Source organism: Peromyscus leucopus, chromosome 18 (genome assembly GCF_004664715.2).
Source record: "Peromyscus leucopus breed LL Stock chromosome 18, UCI_PerLeu_2.1, whole genome shotgun sequence".
Classification (NCBI taxonomy): domain Eukaryota; kingdom Metazoa; phylum Chordata; class Mammalia; order Rodentia; family Cricetidae; genus Peromyscus; species Peromyscus leucopus.
In genome coordinates, this window is record NC_051078.1 from 12,639,044 (window position 1) to 12,664,037 (window position 24,994).

Sequence of the window (24,994 nt, forward strand, 5' to 3'; positions counted from 1 at the left end):
GCAGAACAGAAAGGTGTATAAGTGTGAGTATACAGGAAGTAGATCTCTTGGGCTGAGGATTTCCTAACAATAAGAACGTGGCTGGCTTTTCTATTCCTCTGATCTTTCAGCTTTCACCCCAATATCTGGTTCTGGGTTTTTTTTATTAATAAGACCATTTAGCAAATCCTGTTACAAATTACATCATTTTCCTCCTTCCCCTTCTACCCTCTAAGCTCTCCTCTATGTTCCCTCACCCCATCTTCTCTCATGCGTGGCCTCTTTTCTTTGAGTGCTATTATAATCCTATAATAATACTTACATGTCTATCATCCCAAGACTGACCACTGGGGATTGGACAACCAACAGGGGGCTCCTCCCCAGGGAAGACTAGTTCTCCCATCCTCAGCATTATTTGGTTGCCTGTAGTCTGTTGCCCTCCTTGTCTAGGAGGGTGCTTGGTGAGATTTAGCGAGTCTACCGGAGTCATCCTTGCCCAGGTCTTGCTTAGGCAGCCATAGGGTTGAGATTCCACGGGTGTTGCCTCCCCGACATTTCTAAGGGGAAGCAATCTCACGGCAGATTTCCTGGTCCTCTGGCTCTTACCAACTTTCCACCCCATCTTCCACAAGGATCCCCGAGCTCCATGTAGGTGCAGGAGTCGCTTTGTGGATGGATTGGCTGGGGCCGGGCACCACTCGGCCACTGTTCTCTGCATTGTGGTTCACTGTGGTTTTCTGTAATGGTCTCCATCTGTTGCAAAGGGCAGTCTCTCTGATGATATATCGTTTCCTTGCTTGCTTTAATTAGACGCTCGACTGCTTGATTGGAACACTGCTTGTGTTTTGTTGAATTCTTCTCTTCGGGGAGCACAAGGACCGAGAGACAGCTGTTGAAGTTGAGACCAGAGGAAAAAACCGGGGCCCTCCCCATGACAGTGAGATTGCGGTCCTTCTAGCCTAACTGCTGGTTGTCAATGTCCTCATCATCGTTGTCTTTTCTTCTTCTTCTTCTTCTTCTTCTTCTTCTTCTTCTTCTTCTTCTTCTTCTTCTTCTTCTTCTTCTTCTTCTTTTTCTTCTTCTTCTTCTTCTTCTTCCTCCTCCTCCTCCTCCTCCTTCCTCTTTCTCTTCTTCCTCCCCTCCATCTTTCCCTCTCCCTCCCCCCATTTCTATAGTGAGGGGTAGAGACTTGCATACCATAGTGCATGTGCAGAGCTCAGAGGACAGTGTCGTGGAGTTGGTTCTCTCCTTTTCCCTTTACACGGGTCCACAGATTACACTCTGGCTGCCAGGCTCGCACAGCAAGACCTTTTCCCTGCGGGGCCATCTCGCCAGCTGCAAAGTGGTGTTCTTACATCATACTGTGTCTATAGATGCATACTTCCGTAATTTATGACTGGGTTAATTTTGAGCCACTGACTCCTCCCCCAAAAGGTGTGTATTTGTAGCCTGCTTATCCTCATCGTTATTTCCCTCTATTAGGAGAACTCATCTTTTGGTGACAGGGAATAAAGGTCATTAATTTGCTAGTTTTCCCGGAAGCTATTCTGGAGAAGAGAGATTAATTTTGGGCAGGCTCTTCCAGCCTGAGTCTGAGCCAGAAAGTCTTTCACTCTAATGGCAAGCAAGCCAGGGCCTTGAATGAAGGATGGCACACTCCCAGAACCAGCAAAGAGTCTAAAGTCACCCACATGAAATTCCTTCAGGGACCAGCCTAGGACATTTGATGGATTTGGTGGACAAAGATGGACTGTTTTTACTATTGTTATTTTTCTGGATCTCATTTGCAGTGCTGGGGTGGGGTGGGTGGAACCAGGGTCTTGGGCATGTTAGGCTTGTTACTCTATCACTGAGCTACCTCCCCATCCTTATTGGTTTTTGAGACATGGTCTCATTATGCAGCCCAGACTGGCCTGGAGCTTGGGATCCTCATACCCAGCCCCCCTCGGTGCTGACACTGAGCCACCATCATGTCTAGCACCGTTCTGATATTTAAATCTCCAAATGGATCACTTGCTTGGTAAGGAGAGCAAACCTGTATTTGAGCGGCATGCGTCTCTCATCTCTTAGATACTGTGCAGTTACATATGGCATGGTACTCACTGGTTCTAAAAGTGAAGCGCCAGCCTTTAGATCCTGCCCTGTCACTCGCTAGCCATGTGACATGGGACAAGATGTTTCATCTCTTCCAGGGGATCACTTTTCTCATCTATGTCATGGGATTAAGAGTACTGATACTTCATGGGATTGTGCCATATCACTTAATCCTCTCAATCCTTAAAACACTGCCAGTGAGCTGAGGAAGTGGCTCAGTGGTATAATACTTCCCTAGCATGCTCGAGGCTGTGGGTTCGAGCCCATGCACCATGAAACACAAACAACTACAAAAGGACATGTTTGTTAAAGGACAAACCTCAAGTCCTTCCGGATAGCGCTTCATTAGAGCAATTAAAGCAGCATTTCAAAACATAAAGAGTGTCCAAAGCACGTGATGGAGTACTTGGCCAGCAGTCAGCAGAGGCGCGTGCTCCAGGAAATCTGCCATTCAGTTTGAATAGAGCAACACTCACTGATGTCCACAGAAGGGAAAATGGAGTACGGCTTCAGAAGACACGCTCTTCCGAAGGCCTTAGCAGAACACGTGCCATGGAAGCTCACGCCATCAGGCATCGACTGAATTTGCATTTTAAACTCATTCATAATTCCCAGGGCATGATGCCAGAGGACAGTGCCCAGCCTGGAAGTGGCATGCACACACCACCGTGAGGGCAGGGCCGGAAGATAAGTCACCTTTGCTGGCTGTGTTGGATCATTAAACACAAACATCTTACACAACGTTTTTCTCACATGGCCTGTTTCTGAAGGCACTGAGGTCACCATGCAGATTTTAACCATCTCTGTGCTAATGAGGCTGGAAGCCATGTGAAAAATCTCTAGCTTGGCTCCTCTAGAGAGACTACAAGGCACCATCAAAGGAGGGTAAGCTGAGGGCTTGTATATGGGAGTTGGCTCATTAGGCATCAATCTACTACAGAAAGTTTGCTCAGTATGACTGGTTGATGTGAACACAGGGCAAAGGGATTGTCCCACATTATAAGGCTGGACAGATGGCCCAGGGGGTGAGAGCACTCACTGGCTGCTCTTTTAAAGGACTTCCATTCTCAAGACCCACATGGCAACTCATGACTGTCTGTAACTCCAATTCCAATTCCAGGGTATCCAACACCCTTTTTCCGACCTCCATAGGCATCAGGCATACACACAGCACACATACATACATATATACAGAATACCCATACACATAAAATTAAAAAAAAAATTCTGAGAGGAAAAAGTTACAGAAGGCATTGCTGGAGCCATAGAGAACTTTAATAATGAAGTATGTCGCTTGATATTATTGAACTATTATGTTTCTTAGTTTAAAGATAGTATGTTGTGACTAGGTGGAAGTTATATTTAGGAGACCCATGAGGGGATATGGCACACTATTTACTATTTCTAATGGTTCAGTAAAATCAATAGAATTTAGCCAAGCAGTGGTGGCACACGCCTTTAATCCCAACACTTGGGAGCCAGAGACAGGTGGCTCTTTGAATTTGAGGCCAGCTTGATGTACAGAGTAAGTTCCAGGACAGGAAAACTCTAGTTACACATTTTCTTGATGAATGTTTGATGTGGGAGGTCCCCGAAAACTGTGGTTCATGCTGCCATGGGCATGTGGTCCTGGGTTGTGTAAGAAAACTCTAGCTACAGATGCTCTCTTTTCTTAGGACAGAGAACTTGAGGCATCCAACTCTGGAAACAGAGTAAGAGCGTTACCTCTCCCATCCCTCTTCCCATCCCACAACAGCAAAGGCTGATGTTCTGGTGATGACGTCAGACTCATCCCTAAGCCACTGCTTCCTGGGGAGCCATTGGTTTGTTTTCTCTAGTGTCTGTGAGAGCGTGGACACCGGCTTATAGTTGAGAGTCAGCGCCAGCCCTAAGGTCGGCCCAGACATGCTAGGCAAGACCCACAGCTTACTCTGCAAATCGCCGGATCTCAAGTCTTCCCCAAACTGGAGACTGGAACGTCAGTGACGTCAGCATCTACCTGCCATTACAACTTTTGCTCAGGTATGTTGCACACTAAGGCCTTGAACTATTCATTGGCCGGAAGATCCAAGATAACGTGGACCACCTCCGCGGAGGTTTGAAGGCCCAATTTGGGTAGCCTCATCCAACTATAATTAGCTTGTATCTCAGATCGGCTTCTGCCTTCCAAAGCGTTGAGAAACGCCACCTCTCAGAAGGAACGTGATGCAGGCGGTCTCTCCAGTCAGCAGCTGAGCCTTCCCGCCCACTCAAGTGTGTCTTATCTTCATCTCAGCTTGTACTCATTTAATTAACAATTCACACCCAACAATTTCACAAAGGACAGGAGGCAGCTTGGTCATATGGCACACGGCTTGCTGGCAAGCCATTCTCAAGAAAGAGTGGGCCACGAGCCATATCCAGAGGCCTGCTATGGACTTAATGAACATGTGTGCATGGTTGGTACAAGCCAGGTCTCTGGAATGATACAGAAAACCTTGGTAGACAGTCCCCCAAATCATAAGGGACTTTCCAAAGACACTCTTAACCACATTAGATTTTTTTCATAGTGGGCTCAAGGAGTCCTGGTTTACGTCAAATTCACTGGCATAATCAGAACTTTTGTGTGATTTTTGAGAGAAGGTCTCACTATGTAGCTTAGCCAGGCCACAGATTCACGGTGCAGACCAGGCTGGTCTTGAATTCAGGATTCTCCTGACTCTGCCTCCTGAGGTCACAGGTGTGTACCACCAGGCCTGGCTCGCAGTCACAACTTTGCCCTGTCCCTTGCAGCACTTGGTGGCCGGCCTTGAACCTCTGACAGCGTATCTTGCCTCAGTGAAGTGGAAGAAATCTGCGGACCCGAGTCACAATGAGGCTGTCATCATCTTTGATCTACCCCACCGCCCAGCCAAATGGTGGCCTGAACGGATGAGGCAGATTCTTGGGGAGAGGATTTGTTAAGGTTTTCTCCTTGCTCTCCAAGTTAGCAATGGCTAGCAAGAGAATCACTAATAGGGCAACGCCCAACCACCATGCAGAAAGAGGCCAGGCGGATCTCTGTGAGTTCGAGGCCAGCTTGGGCTACCAAGTGAGTTCCAGGAAAGGTGCAAAGCTACACAGAGAAACCCTGTCTCAAAAAAACAAAAAACAAACAAAAAAACCAGGGGTAAGATGTTCAAGTCACCATCTCATCAAACATGCTTATAAGTGGGCAGGCGCGGCATGAAGAGGCCCAGAGGGAAGGCGGGGAAACAGTTTTAACCACAGCTTTGGCATTTACGTGGAATGTGAGGGAGATGAAACAGAGGAAGAATCATATGATAGGTATACACGGTTGACTCCCCCTGATGGAGATACAATCTGATAGAATACAGTCAGGGCTGGCATTTATCTTTCTTGCACTTAAAAGATGGGAAGGGTCTTAAAACATCTCTCATGGTAGGCATGAGGAGGAGACCAAGAAACCTGCTTGCAGGCATTTCATGTCGGACTTCTGCATTATTGTGCAATTTTCTTTCAAATCGTGAGTAAAAGGATACATGAACAGACATCCTGTAACGTGAGTTTAGTCTTTCTTGGATAATTCTTTGCTTACAGAGCCCTGTGTATGGCCAGGGGCGAGCAGATCAGTGATAGTGTTAATCAGCAGCAGGCCTGTGTGGATTATTTTATTTTATTAAGTTGGTGGTGGGAGGGGAGGGTATGTTGAAGGTACTCTGGGGGAGGGGGAGGTGTGGGGGGGATGGGAAGTGATCATATTTCATGTTTGAAATTCTCTAAGACTAAAAGTTAAAAACTGAAAGTTCAAAAACTATTACTACAGAGAAATGAAGGTTGTAATTTACCTTTGAGAGGAAGAATTAGTGTAACACGTCAAGATCTGAAAAATGACATTTTGCCTATTTAATGCACACAAGCATTGGTTTAAGAAAAATAAATATAACTTGCAGGTTAAGAAAAAGAAGAGAAGGAGCCAAGGGTCCAAAGGCTCTTGGAGCAGATGTGTGGGGTCAGTCCACTGGTACCTCTAAACTCAGCGTCACAGACACTAAGGGTCACAGGGTCCAAAGCCCAAGGAGGAAAGGAACGGTGGTAGTTTGGGCAGGTGAGCCTAGAGTTTGACTCCGCCATCTTTAAATAGTTATCCACCCAATCCCGTCCATTAATTATCCATTCTTCTGCTACAGAGCATTATTGTTCTAGAATCTAAAGAGAGTGTTAATTAACACCTTTAAACACTTTCACAGCCCACCACCTTTCCGAGGCAGAAGGAATGGAAATAATCAACAGTTAATCCAGAGCTGGGGTCTCCTTTGGGACAGAGTATTATCTCAAGCTTAGTTTTGTCTCAGATGATGGACTGAAAGGTTCTATTACAACCCTGATTCCTTCTGACTTGCCATCTGGCTCCTGTAAAGCTGTGACATTTCTTTAGGCTTCCTGTGTTTCTTGAGGTACCTTAGCTCCCGGGACACAAAATAAGCCCGGGTTGTTCTTCTGGTCTCTTGTTCCCACGTGGACCCATTCCAACCTCAGTCTTCTCCTTAGGCTATGGCCCTATTCCTCATCCCTTCTCCTTTCCTCTCCTAGACACCATTCCTTGATTTCTTTTCAAACTTCTCATGGTTCTTTCTGTTTATGGAAAGTTACTGATCCTTGAGAATGTGAACATTCATACATATACATTATGGGATGTGAAATCTGTTAACAAAGCCCTCTACTCTGAGATTCCAGATGAACTTAGGTCCTAAAATGAAACTATAAAAATGCTAGACTACTATGTTTATGACCTTCGGGTAAAGGTGACTTTTTAAAATGATGCATGGAATGTAATGGCTTAAAGAGAAAGCCTGATGAATAGGAGCTTGTAAGAATTAAAAAACTTATACAGGGAAAAAAAAATATTGAAAACAAAATCCAGTAGACGAGCCATAGAATAGATGAAAATGTCTGCTATATTTATAACAGGATGCCAAAGACAGTCTACAAGTTAGTAGACAAATTGGAAAGGAGCGTGAGAAAATGTCCACGGGCAACAGACTGAAGGTCAGGCCCCCAAGGGCAGCAACTGGGCACCTTCCCTGGTGTCCCCCAGCACTTCCTTATTGCTAGATAATAAGAAAACTTGCCGGGCGGTGGTGGCGCACACCTTTAATCCCAGCACTTGGGAGGCAGAGCCAGGCGGATCTCTGTGAGTTTGAGGCCAGCCTGGGCTACCAAGTGAGTTCCAGGAAAGGCGCAAAGCTACACAGAGAAACCCTTTCTCGAAAAAACCAAAAAAAAAAAAAAAAAAAAAAGAAAAAAGAAAAAAAAAGAAAACTCACTCAATCTCAATTTCAGTCCTAAGATAGGAAAAGTAAGGTTCAGGCATTGGTTAGGAGTGTGGGACAAATGTACATGCTTCATGTGGAGATCAGAGCACAGACAGTGTGTCTTCGAGTGAAGGGTAGGGGTCAGGATCTACCAAGAAGAGCACAGATGCCTGTGTGGAGTTTTTGATTTAGCAGTGCCCGCCCTGGGAAATGAGTGAGCACCTGCGCTTGTTCAAAGGCCCTTATCACAGCATTTGTCTGGAATATCTAAAAGGTGCAAACAATCTGAATGCTCGCCGGTGTGGGATAATGAGATAGATCATGATTAAAAAAAAGCATAGCACAGAGTAATTATGAAGCAGTTTAAAAGGATGAGGTCAGAGCCTGGTGGTGGCGCATGCCTTTGATCCCAGTCAGACAGATCTCTGTGAGTTCGAGGCCAGCCTGGTCTGTAGGGCGAGATCCAGGATAGGCACCAAAACTACACAGAGAAACCCTGTCTCGAAAAACCAAAAAAAAAAAGAAAGAAAGAAAAGAAAAAAGAAAAAAAGAAAAAAAAAGAAAAAGAAAAAAGAAAAAAGAAAAAAAAAAGGATGAGGTCGGTACCTGCCGGCCAACACCAGGTGAGAAGGGCAGTTATTGTAAGGGTGATGCTCATAGACAAGAACTGTAGAGGAACAAAAACACATTTGTGCCTGAGTGTTTTTTACCTCACATGTTCTGGGCATCACGCCAGGTCTAAACAATAAGTCTACTCTATCCTTTTTATAAAAGTTGTATACTATTCCATTGATGGGGTTTGCTATATGCTTACCAATTTTCTGTTTTCTTAAAATAAAAAAATCTTTATTAAGATACAATTCATACATCACACAATTTACTAACTTAAAATGTAACAATTCAATGGTGTGTGGTGTATTACATTCTTAATTTTTTTTTTTTTTTTTTTTCGAGACAGGGTTTCTCTGTGTAGCTTTGCACCTTTCCTGGAGCTCACTTGGTAGCCCAGGCTGGCCTCGAACTCACAGAGATCCTCCTGGCTCTGCCTCCCGAGTGCTGGGATTAAAGGTGTGCGCCACCAACGCCTGGCACATTCTTAATTTTTAAGAATCAGTGTGAGACAACCCATAGAACCATAGAGGCTATATATATAGCATGGAGGTCCCTAGGACGACTGTGGCATATAATAAATTTCAGTTTTACTCAATTATTGAAAAAAAATAGCCAAATGAATGGAAACACATGAACTATGAACCAAAGGCTGAGGGGCTCCCAGCTGGATCAGGCCCTCTGAATAGGTGAGACAGTTGATTGGCTTGATCAGTTTGGAAGGCATCTAGGCAGTGGGACCAAGTCCTGTGCTCATTCCATGAGTTGGCTGTCTGAAACCTGGAACTTATGCAGGGACACTTGGCTTAGTCTGGGAGGAAGGGACTGGACCTCCCTGGACTGAGTCTACCAAGTTGATCACAGTCCTCGGGGGAGGGCTTGTCCTGGAGGAGGTGGAAATGGAGGGTGGGCTGGGGGTAAGGGGAGGGCGTGGGAGGGGGGAGAATAGGGGAACCCATGGCTGATATGTAGAACTGAATGGTATTGTAAAATAAAAAATATATATCAAAAAAAAAAAGAATCAGTGTGAGAAATTAAATATGACTAGTCACTGAATACATGTGTCATACTAACCCATTTAGAAAAAGTGATTTAAGGAATCGTTTTCAGTTGGGAGGCAGAGACAGGTGGAGCTATGTGAGTTCCAGGCCAGCCTGGTCTACATAGCAAGTTCCAGGCCAGTTAGAGATATGAACTGAGACCATGTCTCAAAAATAAAAATATATGTTGGGTGGTGGTGGCACCAGCAGTCGGGAGGCAGAGACAGGCAGATCTCTGAGTATGAGGCCAGTCTGGACTACAAAGTGAGTTCCAGGACAGACAGGACTGTTACACAGAGAAACCCTATCTCAAAAAACAAAACAAACAAACAAACAAAAAACTAACAGAAGAAGAAGAAGAAGAAGAAGAAGAAGAAGAAGAAGAAGAAGAAGAAGAAGAAGAAGAAGAAGAAGAAGAAGAAGAAGAAGGAAAAAAGGAGGAGGAGGAAGAGGAGGAGGAGGAGGAGGAGGAGGAGGAGGAGGAGGAGAAGAAGAAGAAGAAGAAGAAGAAGAAGAAGAAGAAGAAGAAGAAGAAGAAGAAGAAGAAGAAGAAGAAGAAGAAGAAATGAGAAAGGACAGCTGTGGCATACCCCAGCCTGACCATGGTGAGGATTAGATCCTGTCCACAACCATCCTCATCTGCCCCATGTAACAGAAGATTGAATCTGAAATTTGCACAAGTAACTAAATTAGAAGGATTTATAATAAACTGAAACAGACGTTCCTATAAGAACATTTGAAAACAAACATGATACCCGACTTCTCAGATTGCTTTTTTATAACCTTGTAAAGTAGGTTTTTAAAACAATTACTGAGAAAAAAAAAAAAACCACTCAAAAAACAAGACAATGATAATTGTGCCACACCATGTAACAACATTTGTCACGTTAGCCGTTTGGGGTTGTTGTAACCAGAGGGCTGCATTTTTGCTTTTAACTGTTGTGTTCCAGGCAGCAAATCTCCGTCCCTTTTTGTAGTCTGTGCAAAGGTTTCCTGAGGATAGAAAGCCTCTGATGAGGGACAGGGGGGAAGACAAAGGGTGGCTGAGAAAAATGGGTTTGTCCTTCCCTAAGACTGCTGCGTTATTCCAGAATGTGATTTTAAGCATTTGAACGAGATAGGAGACGTTAAAGTCCGGAGAAAATTAACCACCCCCCAGAAGCTAATTTTGATCCCTGTCAAGTGCACAGTCATACAGCTTGTGAACGAGGAGGATGGTTTGCTACTCGGAAGTGTTCATAAGGAAGCCGGCATCTGGACCTATTTTTATTTTATGGGTGTGAGTGCTTGTCTGCATGTCTGCATGTGCATTACATGCCTGCCTGGTGTTCACAGAGGCCAGAAGAGAGATCCGGGTCCCCTCGAACTGGATTTGGAGGTAGTTAGGAGCTGCCATGTAGGTTTTGGGTCTTTGCAAGAGCAACAGGGCTCTTAACTACTGAGTCACCTCTCCCACCTCCCTGAGGTTTTTGTTTGTTTTGTTTTTTTTTTCCTTTTCTTCCCCACACATCCACAAGCAGCTGGGCCCTACCTAAACCTACCTAAAGACACAGCTTTGGGGGCTGGAGAGATGGCTCAGAGGTTAAGAGCATTGACTGCTCTTCCAGAGGTCCTGAGTTCAATTCCCAGCAACCACATGGTGGCTCACAACCATCTGTAATGAGATCTGGCGCCCTCTTCTGGCCTGCAGTCATACATGCTGCATACATAATAAATAAATTAATCTTTAAAAAAAAAAAAGACACAGCGCTTTGGTATGAGGTCTAGTTTCCTAATCCACACATCATAACTTCTTCGCTGGTACCCGCCTTCACCCTGTGCCCTCAGGATCCTATTGAACAGGAGAGGAGCCTGTTCAGGATGTCGTAACACGTGTGGCCCAGGTCCCGGTGTGTGCCGGCATTTGACAGTAGGAACAAGGTCAGCCTAAAACCGGTCAGCAACAGAGAGCCAAGTTCTGCCGATGTGGTGCCCCAGGCCCCAAACGGTTAGGAACTCCCTAGTGGCTCAGGGCACCCTGAGGTCCAAGTCAGTGTCATACTCCAGAGCGGCCAAACAGCACAGTCCACGGAACAGCAACATCAGTGCACACGTCCACCGTGTCCACGTGCGGCTTGTCCTCTGTGCACCTGACATCAGCTTGTTTAGCCCTCTCAACCGTGTATGAGGCAGGGACCATTATACGCACTTTGTGAAGGAGGCCACACAGACACGGAGAGTGGGAAAGACACCAGGACAAGATCACAGCCACTCAGCCGCAGAGCCAGGATTTGAACCCAGCCCGTTTGTAAGGTCTGTATTCTAAGCTACTACTAACTGCCTTTTTCTCTACACGTACCTGTGTGTTTGGGGTAAACACGCGAATCGGTGTTTTCCTTTTGATAGTACCCCAGTTCCTATAACTGATATGAGTTATAACGGTCTTAAGTTTTCAAAAACCAAGATGGCAGTCTGGGGACAAAGCTCAGTGGTACAGAGCCGGCCTCGCATACACAAAGCCTGATGCCCCGTTAGCAAATAGACGAATTTGCCAGTTTATTTCCACACTCCCACCTAGTTCAGGAACCTTTCCTTCTTTCTGAGGACCCAGGGACTTGTTTCCCTGTCTGCCTACCCCAGGCTGGCCCCAATTTTGGCCTCAGGGGACCTCTGTTTTAGTGTTTTAGTTTCCTAAGAACCTGGAACTCCAAGCACTACCATGCCCAGTCCCTAGAAACCCATCTCCCTCCTCCCTCTCTCCCTCTCTCCCTCCACCTCTCTCTCTCTCCCTCCCTCCCTCCCTCCCTCTCTCCCTCCTTTTCTTTGTTTGGTTTTTTGGAGACAGGGTTTCTCTGTGTAGCCCTGGCTATCCTGAAACTTGATCTGTAGCCCAGGCTGGCCTCAAATTCACAGATCCGCCTGCCTCTGCCTCCCATGGGCTTGGGTTAAAGGGGTGCACCACCACCACCTGGCCTCATTGTTTTTTTCAATAACTACCAGTCGATTACTTGTTATTAGGGTGATGTCAAAATAAGAAGTATAAGAAAAGCCGTTATAAAAATTCTCATTGGTCATTTGTGACCACCGAGATCACACCGTGACCTGTGAGCCTAATGTGGTTTTGGACTCAAATTGCTGGTCAAGGCAACACAAATTGTTGCCTTTGCTTCTGTGACCTCTTCCGCTCCACCAGCTCGCTCTGTTCCCCTAGCTTCCACCTCCACACCGGAACAGTTTCTCACAAGATCACACGCACCTTTACAGCCGCTTGTAATGTAATTCCTTAGAGGAAATGCTGACGGAGCACGCCTCAGTGTTTTGTCAGCCACGGGTTATTTTGTGTTCTTCTCTCAACTCACTCCTGTCTCCACTTGTAGTGAGTGCACGCGGCAAGGCTTTCTCCCTCCAGCTGACGCCACCCCCACAGTGGCGAGGACATAACGATTCTGTGTAAATAGAAACCCCCTTCCCGGGACCTCAGCAGTCCAGGAGCGGCTCCCCGCAGCCCAGGACTGCACTGGCATCTTCTCCCAGACTGGGAAGGTGTTGAGTAGAGACTCTTTTGCCCCAGGGGACCAGCATTCTTAGCACCTATAGTGTCTGGGATGCCACTCGTCCCTGAGGATTCTTTCTCTCTTTTTTAGAGATTTATTTATTATGTATACAGTGTTCTTTTGACCTGAAGAGGCCGCCAGATCACATTACAGAAGGCTGTGAGCCACCACGTGGTTGCTGGGAATTGAACTCAGGACCTCTGGAAGAGCGGACAGTGCTCTTAACCGCTGAGCCATCTCTCCAGCCCTGGATCTTTCTTTCTTATTCCATCTTGTCCCTCTACATAATTTGTCTAAATAGAAAGCTCGGTTGTGAGCAGAGAGGCTCCTGAGCGCGGGCAACTCGAGAGAAGAGGTAAAGCGTACCTTATTTGGCCTAATATAGGGATCCATTCATCTTAACCATCTTGGTTCGATTAAGTTCGGAAGGCTCCAGGCCTTTGTAAATGTCCCACGTGCATGTTTCAACTAGAATGCTGCATCCCAAAGCACAGGGACTCACACCACTTGCGAACCCTCCAGAGCGTCTCTACCCATTAACCTGCTGATGGCGCATGCTCAGTTTGCTCCTGATAGCGCATGCTCAGTTTGCTTCTGGAACGATCCCAAGTCAACGCAGGGTTTTTCACGATACTCATGACTAGGAATTGAGCCTAGATGCCAGTAAGATCTCACGTGGAAACCCAATGTAGAAAGAAGTCCAGGCTGTGCTGCTCTGGCTTGGGGTGAGGAGCCCTAAGTGTTCCTGTCTCCTCAATGAGGAAGGAGCCCAGCTAAACTCCATGGAAGCCACCAGGTCCTAGAGACCTGTTAGAAAACTGGGACTGGAGCTCTGAATCCTGACGAAACTCCATTCCTTACTGGCTAAGTCACCTTCCCTGGGCCTCGGTAGCTCATCTGCAAAATGAGCATGGCAGTGTCTCATTCCCGAGGGTGAGGATGTAAGGGCTAGCGCTAAGCGTTCAGCGAAGGAGCCCGGCTGCATTGCTCACCATCGCATACCCCGTTTATTTCTAGGGACATAGTTTCCCAAGGGCAAAGAACAGAATGTCCAGTGGAAACAGCTCCCCCGGGACCGCAAATACTGCCTGACAGTTTTAGTGAGAAGTTTCGGGAGTCAAAGATCTTTTCCGGGCTCGACCACTGTTCTTCGGACATTCTGTTTTCAAAAATAAAGCACACAATGACAAAAACATCCCAGGCTGTCTTTTTCGGTGAGTGTGGGTTAAGATGGTGTGGATGCTAAGACACACGGGAACAAACCCTCATCCTGGACCATTCATAGGAGGTAGGTCGCAATTCTTCCGCACACACAAGGTGGGGGCTGCCCCTTGTACTGTCCGTCAGGCCAGTATGTAGCACTGACCGGCTAGGTGAGCAAGTGAGGTTGCCTATCCATATCACCTGGAATTCCTCTTCCCTGCAAGCTTGCCTAGGAGCATCGGAATCACTGGCCAAGCATCAGCTTCTCTTATGAGCTTTTTTTCAGCTTTACCAAGCATCCCGGGGCCAGACCTGGGAATCATGGTCTTTCAACAATGCTTTTCCCCATCACAGCCACAGGGTTTCAGCTCCCTCAGCTCTAGTGCTGAAAGGAAGAAAGCCTGGGTTCTGGTCTTTATATCCTCCTGGAAGGGTTCAAGGAACAAGTATGTGTTAAATGCATTTATAAATGAATTACTAAAAGGTGGCAGATTTGGGTTAATGAACCAAATCTGTCAGTAGCTAAGATCTAATCTGGAGTCGTTGATTCGTTTGTTTGTTTCTGTGTTTGTTTGCTCACACTCGTAGGTAACATATATATATATATTTCATAATATATATTATATATAATGTATATTCATTCTTGTAAAGGGCCAACAAACTGAGTTTGGTCCCTAGGACCCATATGGTGGAAAGGAAGAATGAACCCTCAAAAGTTGACCTCTGATCTCCACACTAACACTGTGATACACACAGAGAGAGGGGAGAGATAAATATAAATTAAAGAAAAAAAATAATCTATCCAATTATAAAATCGCTAGAAATTTTTCGATCAAGAACATGAACCTGGGGCTGGAGAGATGGCTCAGCAGTTAAGAGCACTGGCTGTTGTTCTTCCAGAGGTCCTGAGTTCAATTCCCAGCAACCACATGGTGGCTCACAACCATCTGTAATGAGATCTGGCGCCCTCTTCTGGCCTGCAGGGGTACAAGTAGACAGAACACTGTATACATAATAAATAAATAAATCTTAAAAAAAAAAAAAAAAGAAAGAAAGAAAATGAACCTGTTGCCTTCCTACCAGGAGTCAACCCCCAGGATGGTTATGCTCCTTAGATGAAGCAAAAAGGCTTTGACTGGGCATTTAAGACCCTCAGTCTGCCTTCCTGCCTCCTTTCTCCCCTCAGCCATAACAGCTTCTTCTGTATCTCTAAGTCGACGGGCTCCTTCAGCCCAGGCCCCTACTGTCTGTCCTGCCTTTTCCTTCCTACCTGGCTGACTATCCTTCAGCCTGGCCACGCTGCCCTCTCTGCCCACCACCCCAGGACTCATCATGTCTATATTTTCCGGCTGTCTTGCTTTCTCCCTGCTCATGCCAACTCTTTCATGTCTAACTTCTTTACCTCCATATTCCTAGGCCAGCCCAGGCCACCAACTAGTTCAGGCACTGAACAACTGCTAAAGCAAATAAACCTGTCTACAGAAAAATGGGATTTCATTAACTATAGTTTGGGTCATATTACTCAAGTTTATGGCTCTCAGGTTTGACTTCCAGCCACATTTAATATTAACTGTGACCTTGAGAGGGAATGGTTAACACAGACCGATCTCCTGTTTTCAGTTCTTGCTTATCTCTGGGAACACCTGTGGTTCTGGCAGTGACCCTGAACCAGACCGAGCACTAAAGTCCTGAAATGCTCACTGGTTATGCTATTTTTGAATCCCACAGCAGTGGGGGAGGATAAAAGCATTGTCAAAATGGTGTGACGTGCAGCTGGTACCCAGAGGTCTGTAATCCTGCTGCTCGGTCACACAGCTATGAAGAACTCTGAACTACATGGCTTGAGTGGGCTTCCCTGGATGCGGGGATTTTGCATGTGTCCCTACAGTTTACAGCTGGGAAGAGACGTGCAACGTGTGAACTGGCTACTGGGGGGAGGGGGAGTACAGAACCTCCGTGGCCCTCTCCAGCTCTTGCCATGATAGACTCAGCCTACAGGTTTCTGTATTCTTGCTGCAATCTCAGCCTTGAGTGTGAGTTTACCTCGACTTATAAGAGTCATTCCAAAACAAAAACAAAAAACAACTCCAAACAACCAAACAAAAAGAGTCCTTCCAGCAAATCCCTAGTGGATAGTCATGGGACCCCGGGTACCTCCTCCTTCCTGGGGCTCTACTCTTGGCTTTCATCTGTCTCAGTATTGATTTCATTTCTCCTTCCTTTGTCGGCTCCTGGCTCTCCCAGTCTGTAAATGTTGGTCTGCCCTGCAGCTCTGCTCCAGCCTTCCATTTGTCTCAAACTCCTGTCGGGTTATTTGGTTACATTCACTGCTGTCAATATCATCAGGAGCAGGATGATTCCTAACTTCATTTTCACGGCCAAACTTCTCCTGAGTTCCATTTCCCTAAACACCCACTGAAAGTCCTGCCTGGAGACCTCCTGAGGATTTGAAGATTAAGAAAAGGGTTTAAATCAGAGGCATGTTTTGTCTTGAGCCAGGGTTTCACTGTGTAGGCCTGGCTGGCCTGGAACTCGCTGTGTGGACGCGGCTGGCCTTGAATTCAGAGATCCTCCTTTTGCTTCATAATCCAAGACGGTGGGCACTTGAGCTAAGAGAGTGGGCTAACTATACCAAGAGATGGAATTCAAAGTACTTGGATGCAACTATGAGTACCAAAAAGGGCTCGAAGAATTCCACTAGGGATCACTCTGCCCGTGAAGAGCGTTTAATAACCTTGTCAACTCCTAGAACCATAGGGTCCAAGGGCAAGTGAGGACAGATAGAAGGGCAGGGCAGGGACAAGAACAGAGAAAAGGATAGCTGGGAGAACCTTATAGCCAGAAGGCTGCAGATTCAGCTCTTGGCCAAGGTAGGTTTTGATCTTAGTTAAGCCAAGAATGGATAAGTTATTTAATCCCAATTCTTATTTGTAAAAGATTTGTGTGTGTGTGTGTGTGTGTGTGTGTGTGTGTGTGTGTGTGTACCCTCAGAAGCCCGAAGAGAGCATCGTATCCTTTAGAGCTGGAGTTACAGGCAGTTGTGAACCACAGGATGTGAGTGCGGGACTCCAGTCCTCTAGGCGAGCAGCAAGTGCTCTGAACACAGCCATCTCTCCATCTCCAGTTCTTTACACATAAATCAAGGTGGTGATAATAGTGTTGTACATCACTGTCAGAGTGATTAGCTCTCTCTCTCTCTCTCTCTCTCACACACACACACACACACACACACACACACACACACACACACAGCCAGGAAAACATAAGTTACTTGATGCACGCTATCATTATTACATTTTAAAGGCCCTAAAGTATTTCTGTTTAGATGTATTTGAGATTTGTAACGCACAGCTATAAATGAAGCAGAGTAAAATGCTAGCTTACTCTTTGGATATTCTCTGTCTCAATTTCCACTTAAAATATCATACTAAAAATGCAGAGAATATATAACACATTTCCTTACATTTGAAAAATGTAGTATATGCTTAAGACGCTTGAGTACTTATAAAATAAGGCTTTATTTGTTAGATTTGTTAAAAAGGAAATGTGCTTGATGAGTGCATCTGACTAAATCACACACACGGACAGTGAGAGCCGAAATTCCAAGGTTTTTAGTGTTTGTCTTGGGGTTTAGCGTGGATAGGTCAATTATGTTCATTGTTTTACTCAGGAGCTCAAGCAAATTGGTTTTGGGGAGTGTGTTTGGAAAGTGAGCAGAAAGTGATGAAAACCAACTGTTGTGCCCACATTTTGTATACGGGACTCATTCTCCCTCCAGGATAAACCACTGCCTGTAACCTGTCCAGTCAGAGCAGGAGAGCATGAGAGAGGCCACATGTAAGCTCAGTCTCCTCCCTGTGGGGCAAGAATCTAGGCCAATTCTGGGGAGACTTCTGAACAGCTGAGATGGCATACAGGCGCTAACCAACCTGTGGAAGTGAGATCCCCGAGAAAGAAGTGAGAAGAAGAAATCCCTCCTTATGCTTCAACCATGATGGAAAAGTCACTGCAGTGATTTTCCAACTAATCATAGGAGATATTATAAACAGTGTAAGTTTGGGAAGATTTTTCCCCCAATATACATTTCTTGAGAGATTATAAATCAATATAATAGATAAATTTTTTAATTACTTTTAAAATTTGAGTGCGTGTATATGTGCGTGCGTGCGTGCGTGCGTGCGTGTGTGTGTGTGTGTGTGTGTGTGTGTGTGTGTGTGTGTGTATGTGTTGCATGTATGCCTCAGCACATGTGTGGAAGTCAAAGGACACCTTGTGGAAGGTGGTTCTTCCAGGGAGCAAACTCAGGCCGGGTCAGGCTTGCCAGCAAGTGCCTTTACCAGCTGAGCCGTATAACTGGCCCAATAAATTAATTTAAAAAGGCATTTGCTTGTTATTTGTACAAAATTATTTGGTCATGCATATTCAATATGTATCAAGTTCTAATTATTTTGTTGTATGATGAGTGGATGCGGGTGCATGCATGCCCCAGTGAGGTGTGGAGGCAGGAGGACACCTAGCTGGGGTCAGTTATCTCCTTCCACCCTGTGGCTTCCAGGGATCAAAGCCTGGTCCGGCTTGGAGACAAGCACCCTTACCCACTCAGTTATCTCACCAGCCCGATATAGATCAGGTTCTTAAAACTGCTTTAGACTCAGTAATTTCTTTTTAGAAACATAGCCACAATGACATTATTATTCACCGGTATCAGCTCTTACATACATAGCATTTACTTTGGGTTAGGTCCAGGACTCACAGCTGCAACATTAAGGATCTAAACGTTGAACTTGGGTACCAGGGTTCCAAAGCCTGTGTGCGCTCAAACCATGCTGTCTTAGCTCTGAAGATGCTCACCACAGCACCGCACACAACAGGAGAAGTTTAGAAATCAACTAAAGACCTTGTAACCATTTCCATCTGTGGCAAGGCATATCTCTGAAGAGAAAGGAGATGTGCTTGGAAGATTAGCAGATGAGTTTGAATCGTGGCTTACGAGTGTGTCCATGCCTGTGTGGAGAGGCGCGAGGGGACAGTGAGCATCTTTCTTTATTGCTTTCCCACCTTATGGTTGAGACGGAGTGTTTCACTGAAGTTGGAGCTCACCTGATTTGGCAAGACTAGGCAAGCCCTGATTTGGAATCCTCCTGTGCCCAGATGGGGTTCCATGTGCAAAGGACCACATACAGCCTTTTATATACATGTGTGCTGGGTATCTGAACTCAGGTCCTTGGGCTTGTATAGCAAGGACTTCATGGAATAAACCATCTCCCCAGCCCTGAGTTTGAATCTTCTAATGATGTTGCCCATGTAAGTTCTCCATGACCCACTCAACATATTCTGCAGGATAATGCCAATCGAGTCAATGATAGTGAACTATTATATTCAAACACTCAGTAAATGGAAGATAGTTGGTAACAGAAATTCCTGTCTACCCCTTTGCCTTGCAACACTGCTTGTTCAGATAAAATGCAGCTTAGATTTGGTCATAGGCAAGGGCAGATTCTCAACTCAGATCCTGAATAAACTCATTTCAAACGCTACTTTGGGATTTTATATGTAAGAAACGGCTCTTTTGCTGTACTCCATTGGAAGTCAGCCTTTGCTGGGCACGGTGGCACGTGCTTACAATTCCAATACTACAATAGCTGAAGAGGAGGGCCATTGTTAGGGGCACAGAGGTCCTTGAGTCCACAGATCTCCAGAGTAACCAGGAATGTTAAGCACACAGGATTGTCTCTCCAATGGGAAAGATGAAAAACCTGTTCTTCTATCCAGAAAGGTGCACATTGGAAGTGGTTAATAGCCCGGTGATCTGCGTTATCTGTTGAGCCAGGCCGTATCAAGCTCTTACAATCAGGACTGGAGGTGGCTAGTTATCTAAATGACCCTTAGAGCCAGAGGCCCCCCACAACCCAGACAACCAGGACCAGAAGTGGATAACAGCCTAAATGACCTACCTCTACAGTGACAGAGATTGGGCCAGGCCCTTAGGGGCTTAAGCTAGTACAGGTAGCATATCTCTAGAACCCATCTTCTTGGAAGAAATGACATGTACCCTGAGTTGACTTTCAATGTAATTACACTTTCTGGGCAATGGGGATTGCATTACATCAGGAAACACTCTCCCAAGATATGCTGGGCTTAAATACATCGGGAATCAACCCCCTATTATTAGACTTCCCTGAAGTCTGATCCAGGTTGACAAGTCAGTCCGCACCGCTTTTCGTTTTTGTTTTTTTGTTTTTTTTCAAGACAGGGTATCTCTGTGTAGCTTTGTGCCTTTCCTGGAACTCACTCTGTAGACCAGGCTGGCCTCAAACTCAGAGAGATCCACCTGCCTCTGCCTCCTAAGTGCTGGGATTAAAGGCATGCGCTACCGCCGCCCGGCTTCCACACTGCTTTTCATTCTTATCTCTTTGAGTGATTAGCTTCCCTGTATGACACCTGCAGGGGCCCCTCAGACCACGTGATTAGGCAAGCCTGTACTCTACAGTGAGCTAAGGCCAACCAAGCTACATTTAAAACTGCTTCAAGATGGCATGGTGGAGCCGGGCGGCGGTGGCACACATGCCTTTAATCCCAGCACTCAGGAGGCAGAGGCAGGCGGATCTCTGAGTTTGATCGAGGTCAGCTTGGCCTATAGAGCAAGTTCCAGGACAGGCACCAAAACTACACAGAGAAACCCTGTTTGAAAAACAAAAACAAAACAAAACAAAAAGATGGCATGGTGGTACAGGCCTTTAATTCAAGCACTTGGGAGGCAGCCTGATCTACAGAGTGAGTTCTGTTCCAGGACAGCCAGAGCTATATAGTGAGACCCTGTCTCAATAAACAAACAAACAATCAAACAAACAAGAAAACCCAAAACCTTTTTCAGAGAAAAAAACAAAACAACAACAAAAAACAACCCAGAGCAAGCAATAGTCCTAAAATGATTTGGTGAGGTGTAAACAGCTAAGCCTGAGAAATTAATAATAAATATATCTATATCTGAAAGAGGATACCTGAAGGCAAGCAGCACATGGGACACATCTTTGTTTGCTCAACAAATATACAGTTCATCACACACACACACACACACACACACACACACACACACACACACACACACACAGTGGATATTGTGCCCTCTAAAACTATCCCAACTTGGCCATCAGGTTTGAGCTGCTTCTCTTGTTTGAACCTAAGATTTTTCTACAGTGTGTCAATAGGTCGTAAGAATTCCTTCAAAGCCTCGAGTTGAATGTGGTTCATCGACCATGCCTGAATCTAGGTTAAAAAGTAAATCTGTGATCAGCTATTGTGCAGGTTTCAATTTTTTTAAAAATAAAAGTTCGTGGCTGGAAATATGGTTCACTGGTTAAGAGCACTGGCTGCTTCTCCAGAGGACTGGAGTTCGATTCCCAGCACCCACATGGATGCTCACTACAGTGAGAACTCCAGTTCCAGGGGACACGATGCTCTCTGTGGATGATGTGGACACTGCAGGCATGTCAGTGAAACATGCAAGCAAAACACACATACACATGGAATAAAATCAAATAATCTTAAAGATCTCAGTTATACTAGAAGTATATAAGATATGTATCAATAGATTTATATCATCATTTATAACAGAAATAACCAGGAAGTATTCCAATGTCCCAAGGAGGCAAAAAAAATTACTAAGAAATACACATAACCAGAGTATAAAATCAAAAGAATTCAAATCAGTAGTCCAAATCATATTTACGGAAAAATAAATAATAAAGCAGCGTGAAATAGGAAAAAGGTTGAATTCATAATTGCAGCAATGGAAATGGGATGGATATTTACAAAACCCAAGACACATTTGGCCAATTTTGCATTATGCTCTCTTCTGGGTGAGGCTGCCCATATTGGCCACAGAGAAAGAAAATCTAGAGTAATCCTGTTTGCTGAGTACACATATCCATCCCACAGTAGAGGGCAAAATGTCCAGGGAAAATTTCTTAGCTGGTGGAGAAAAGCACCATGCCTCAGTTATCACACCAAAAGGCAGGACTACCTTGGCAACAGGCTCCTGATCACAGGTAGTACTACACTTTAGCCTACTGCCTGGAACCCAATTGCAGATTCGAGATTGTTTTCTAATCTAAGTAACTGCTTAGAGATGCACACTCAACACAAACATTTGATGCTGGTGCCAGAGTTTATTTACCCACAAAAGTGCACACGAGGCTAAAGTCAAAACCGAGTCCTACTGGCTGTCACTGTGGTTCAGTTTCAGGTGGGACAGGTCAGAGTGGCTGATTCATGTCACATTCAGAGAGTCCCAGCCATCTTTCACAAGCACCTTGTGTTTGGAAACGTAAAAACACACGAGTCATTTCGTCCTTGTATTTACAGCATCCCATAATCTTGTAGTTTCAAAATGACTGAACAATGGCATCAAGTTAGTTGGGTTGTACATTTCTTTTATTAATATATTTAGCATTCTTAAATCCTTTATTAAAATTGATTTACTCCGGCCCTTGGGATAAATTATTTCAAGGGGTTCGATATAGACGCTGATTCAAGATATAATTTTTCCCATAACTAACCTCTGTAGTGTGGCCTTGTGGAGCCCAACTTACTTCAGACTATTTCTGGCACCAACTCCTTGGCAATGTCGTTTGAAAGTACAGCTTCTGTCACACAGCCCAAGATTTTTTTTTTTTTATTGTACTTCAATGTTTTGCTATAAGAATCATGATATTAACCATTAGGAAAAGTGACTGCTTAGTAATATGGTTATGAGACCCTCAAGTGAGTCAAAAGACCAGAGCTAAAACTTCAGGCAAAATCTGAACACAACTTCCAAAGCTGAGATCCAAACCACACGAAATTTTATGAATCTTTGACGTCAAGCATTACGTTTTCCAGTAACCACGTTTTGGGAGGAATCAATGTAGTAACAGAAAATGAAGGAATAATGATACCTACTGAATTTGTCCCGCCCGAAATGATCGGGTGTCAATCCTGGCTAAAAATTCACCATCTGTGGCTGGGGGTGGGGTGGGGTGCGGAGGAGGGTGTTAGGGCAGTGATGGAGTGCCTGCCTGAGGCCGTGGGTTCGATCTCCAGGAGTGAAATAAATAAATAAACAAATACAAATAGTGAATAAAACCGCCATCTAGGTGACTTGACCAAAATACTTAATTTCTATGATTCACATCTGCTTCCTCCACCGAGAATATATAGTTTCTAAATTAAAGCAAAGTAAGTGACAAACACGAGGCTGCTAAAACTATCATCCGTCGCTGCTTATTACCTAGCAGGCGTGTCCTTTAAGTGGATATATTTGAAAGCAGCCTTTATCCATAGAACCGCTTTTTCTCATAATTTTAAGCCATGGGGTTAAATACACACGCATAGCACTCAGCAAAACTATGGCACTGTCCAGTTTAAAAGCAACTCGAGGAAACAGTAGCGAACAGTCCCAAATAAGTATGCAAGGAAGCCAACCACAAGGGAAACTGAGTTAGATTAAACAGACTTCTTAGGGAGATGTTTACCCTGAAAGGGAACGAAAACACACCCCTCAGATAAACAATGTCCTCCTCTTATTACTCCCCTGATCTAACAAAATTGAACAAAACCACAAACAGAGCACAAAACCACCGATCGGGCCAGGTACGCTTTACCTGTGGAGCGCGTCCCTGGAGCTTCACCGACCGGGCACCAGACGCTGCCATTCAATGAACTTTTTTTTTGAACGGGAGCGCTGAGGGTTGGGGACGTGCGCGGGAGGCGACCTACCTACCTCTCACAGACTTCCCGATGCTGTGCAAGTGCGTGATCGAACTGTAGTCCTGGGCAACGCTCTTGAGGAACGCCTCCATCCCTTCCTGGTGGTGGTATCGGAAATCCAGGGCGGTCACCACGGGCAGCAGAAGCCCCAGCCACAGGCGCGCGAGGTCCATGTCCTAGAGATGGAGGAGAAGGCAAAGAGCTGCTGGGGACCGCCGAGGGGGAAGCGCGGGCACCTCCAGCCGGGACTCCTCCCGGCCCCGAGGACACCCGGCGGGCACCTGAGCTCCACGCTCCCGCTTCCGAGGTGGAAGAGGAGGGTGGCCCCTTGCAATCCGGAGCCCCGCAGCTCGCCCCAGTCCCGGCAGCAGCACCCTCCCGCACGCCCCGTCTCACCACTGCCAGGCGCGCGTCTCCGCCCGCCGGCGGCCGCCGGGCGCTCCGGGGAGTTATAGCCCGGCCAGAGGGGCGGGGCCCGGGGCTTCCCCGCCCACCGACACGCCCACTCGGCGCCTTGCCCGCCCCTTGGGGCGGGGTCACTGTCGCTCCCGGGACTGCGAGCCCCGCGGGGTTTTTGAGCTGCTGGTGGGCGGTGTGGAGCGCGACCTGTCCCGGCTCCTGTTGGACGTGCCGCCTGCCCTCGGCCACCGCGGCCCGGAGACACTGCCCAGAAGCCGCCTACGGCCTCCGCTGTGCCGGCCGTGGTGGTGGTGGTGGACACGGTGCCCGCGGTAGGGCGGTGGGCGGTGCAGGGTCACCTGGCTTCCAGCCCTGGGCGGCCATGGGTGAAGCTGGGGCTGGGCTGGGCTGGGCTGGGCTGGGCTGGGCTGGGGTGGGGTGGGGTGGGGGCTTTTAAGAAAGAACGTGTTGTGTGAGCTCTAAGTGCCAAGTCGTGCAGTACGGGAGCATGTCCAACAAAAGTCTACGGCAGACGAGATTTGACCAAATCCGAGTTAAGTTTGCGACCAACTCGCAGGACAGAAGCAGAGCCGCTGTTGCTACTCGGATTCCTCAGGCCAGTTCCGGCGCTTCTTCCTAAAATGCTGCTTTCTGGGAGGATGGGGTGGGCTGTGTTTGCACTAAACAGAACACAGGTCACGACTGATGATGAGAAGTGCGTCGGGACACTGGCCATCCCGCTGAACACAGACGGTGACTAATGAGCAGTAGTCCGTGACACAGACTATCATGCTCTACAGGATACCACATGCGCTGTCCCGCTGTCCCACTGTCCGGTGGATTTGCGGAACCCTGTTAGAGAAATACCGACTCCTGCAAGGGTCTGATGAAAACAAAATTCAAAAGCTACTGATTAGTTATAACACTCGTGAACAGGTTTTTAAAACAGTGACGACAGGGGCCGGCCATCCCAATCTGATGGGGTGAAATCTCCTTCCCGGAGCACAAAAGGAGGGGGTTATTCTTAAAAGGGCCCTTGAGGGTGGGAGAGATGATTCAGAGGGTAAAGATTGGTTGCAAAACTGGCCACTGGAGT

General features: G+C 46.2%; 1 protein-coding gene across 3 annotated transcripts in view; it reads right to left on the reverse strand.

Moving 5' to 3' along the window:
• The window catches only part of Cpm (carboxypeptidase M), an 81,012-nt gene that overhangs the window by 40,750 nt on the left and 15,268 nt on the right, over positions 1-24,994 (reverse strand). Inside the window, exons 1-2 of one of the 3 annotated variants that reach the window (XM_028869638.1) lie at positions 23,896-23,973; positions 23,513-23,675 (exon numbers count right to left, since the gene is read on the reverse strand). In XM_028869638.1, coding sequence (XP_028725471.1) covers positions 23,513-23,672 — 160 coding nt within the window. In that variant the 5' untranslated portion in view covers positions 23,673-23,675; positions 23,896-23,973. Of the gene's footprint in view, positions 1-23,512; positions 23,676-23,780; positions 23,865-23,895; positions 23,974-24,994 lie in introns of those variants that run through there. The other 2 variants (XM_028869639.2, XM_037196745.1) reach the window with 2 other exon arrangements.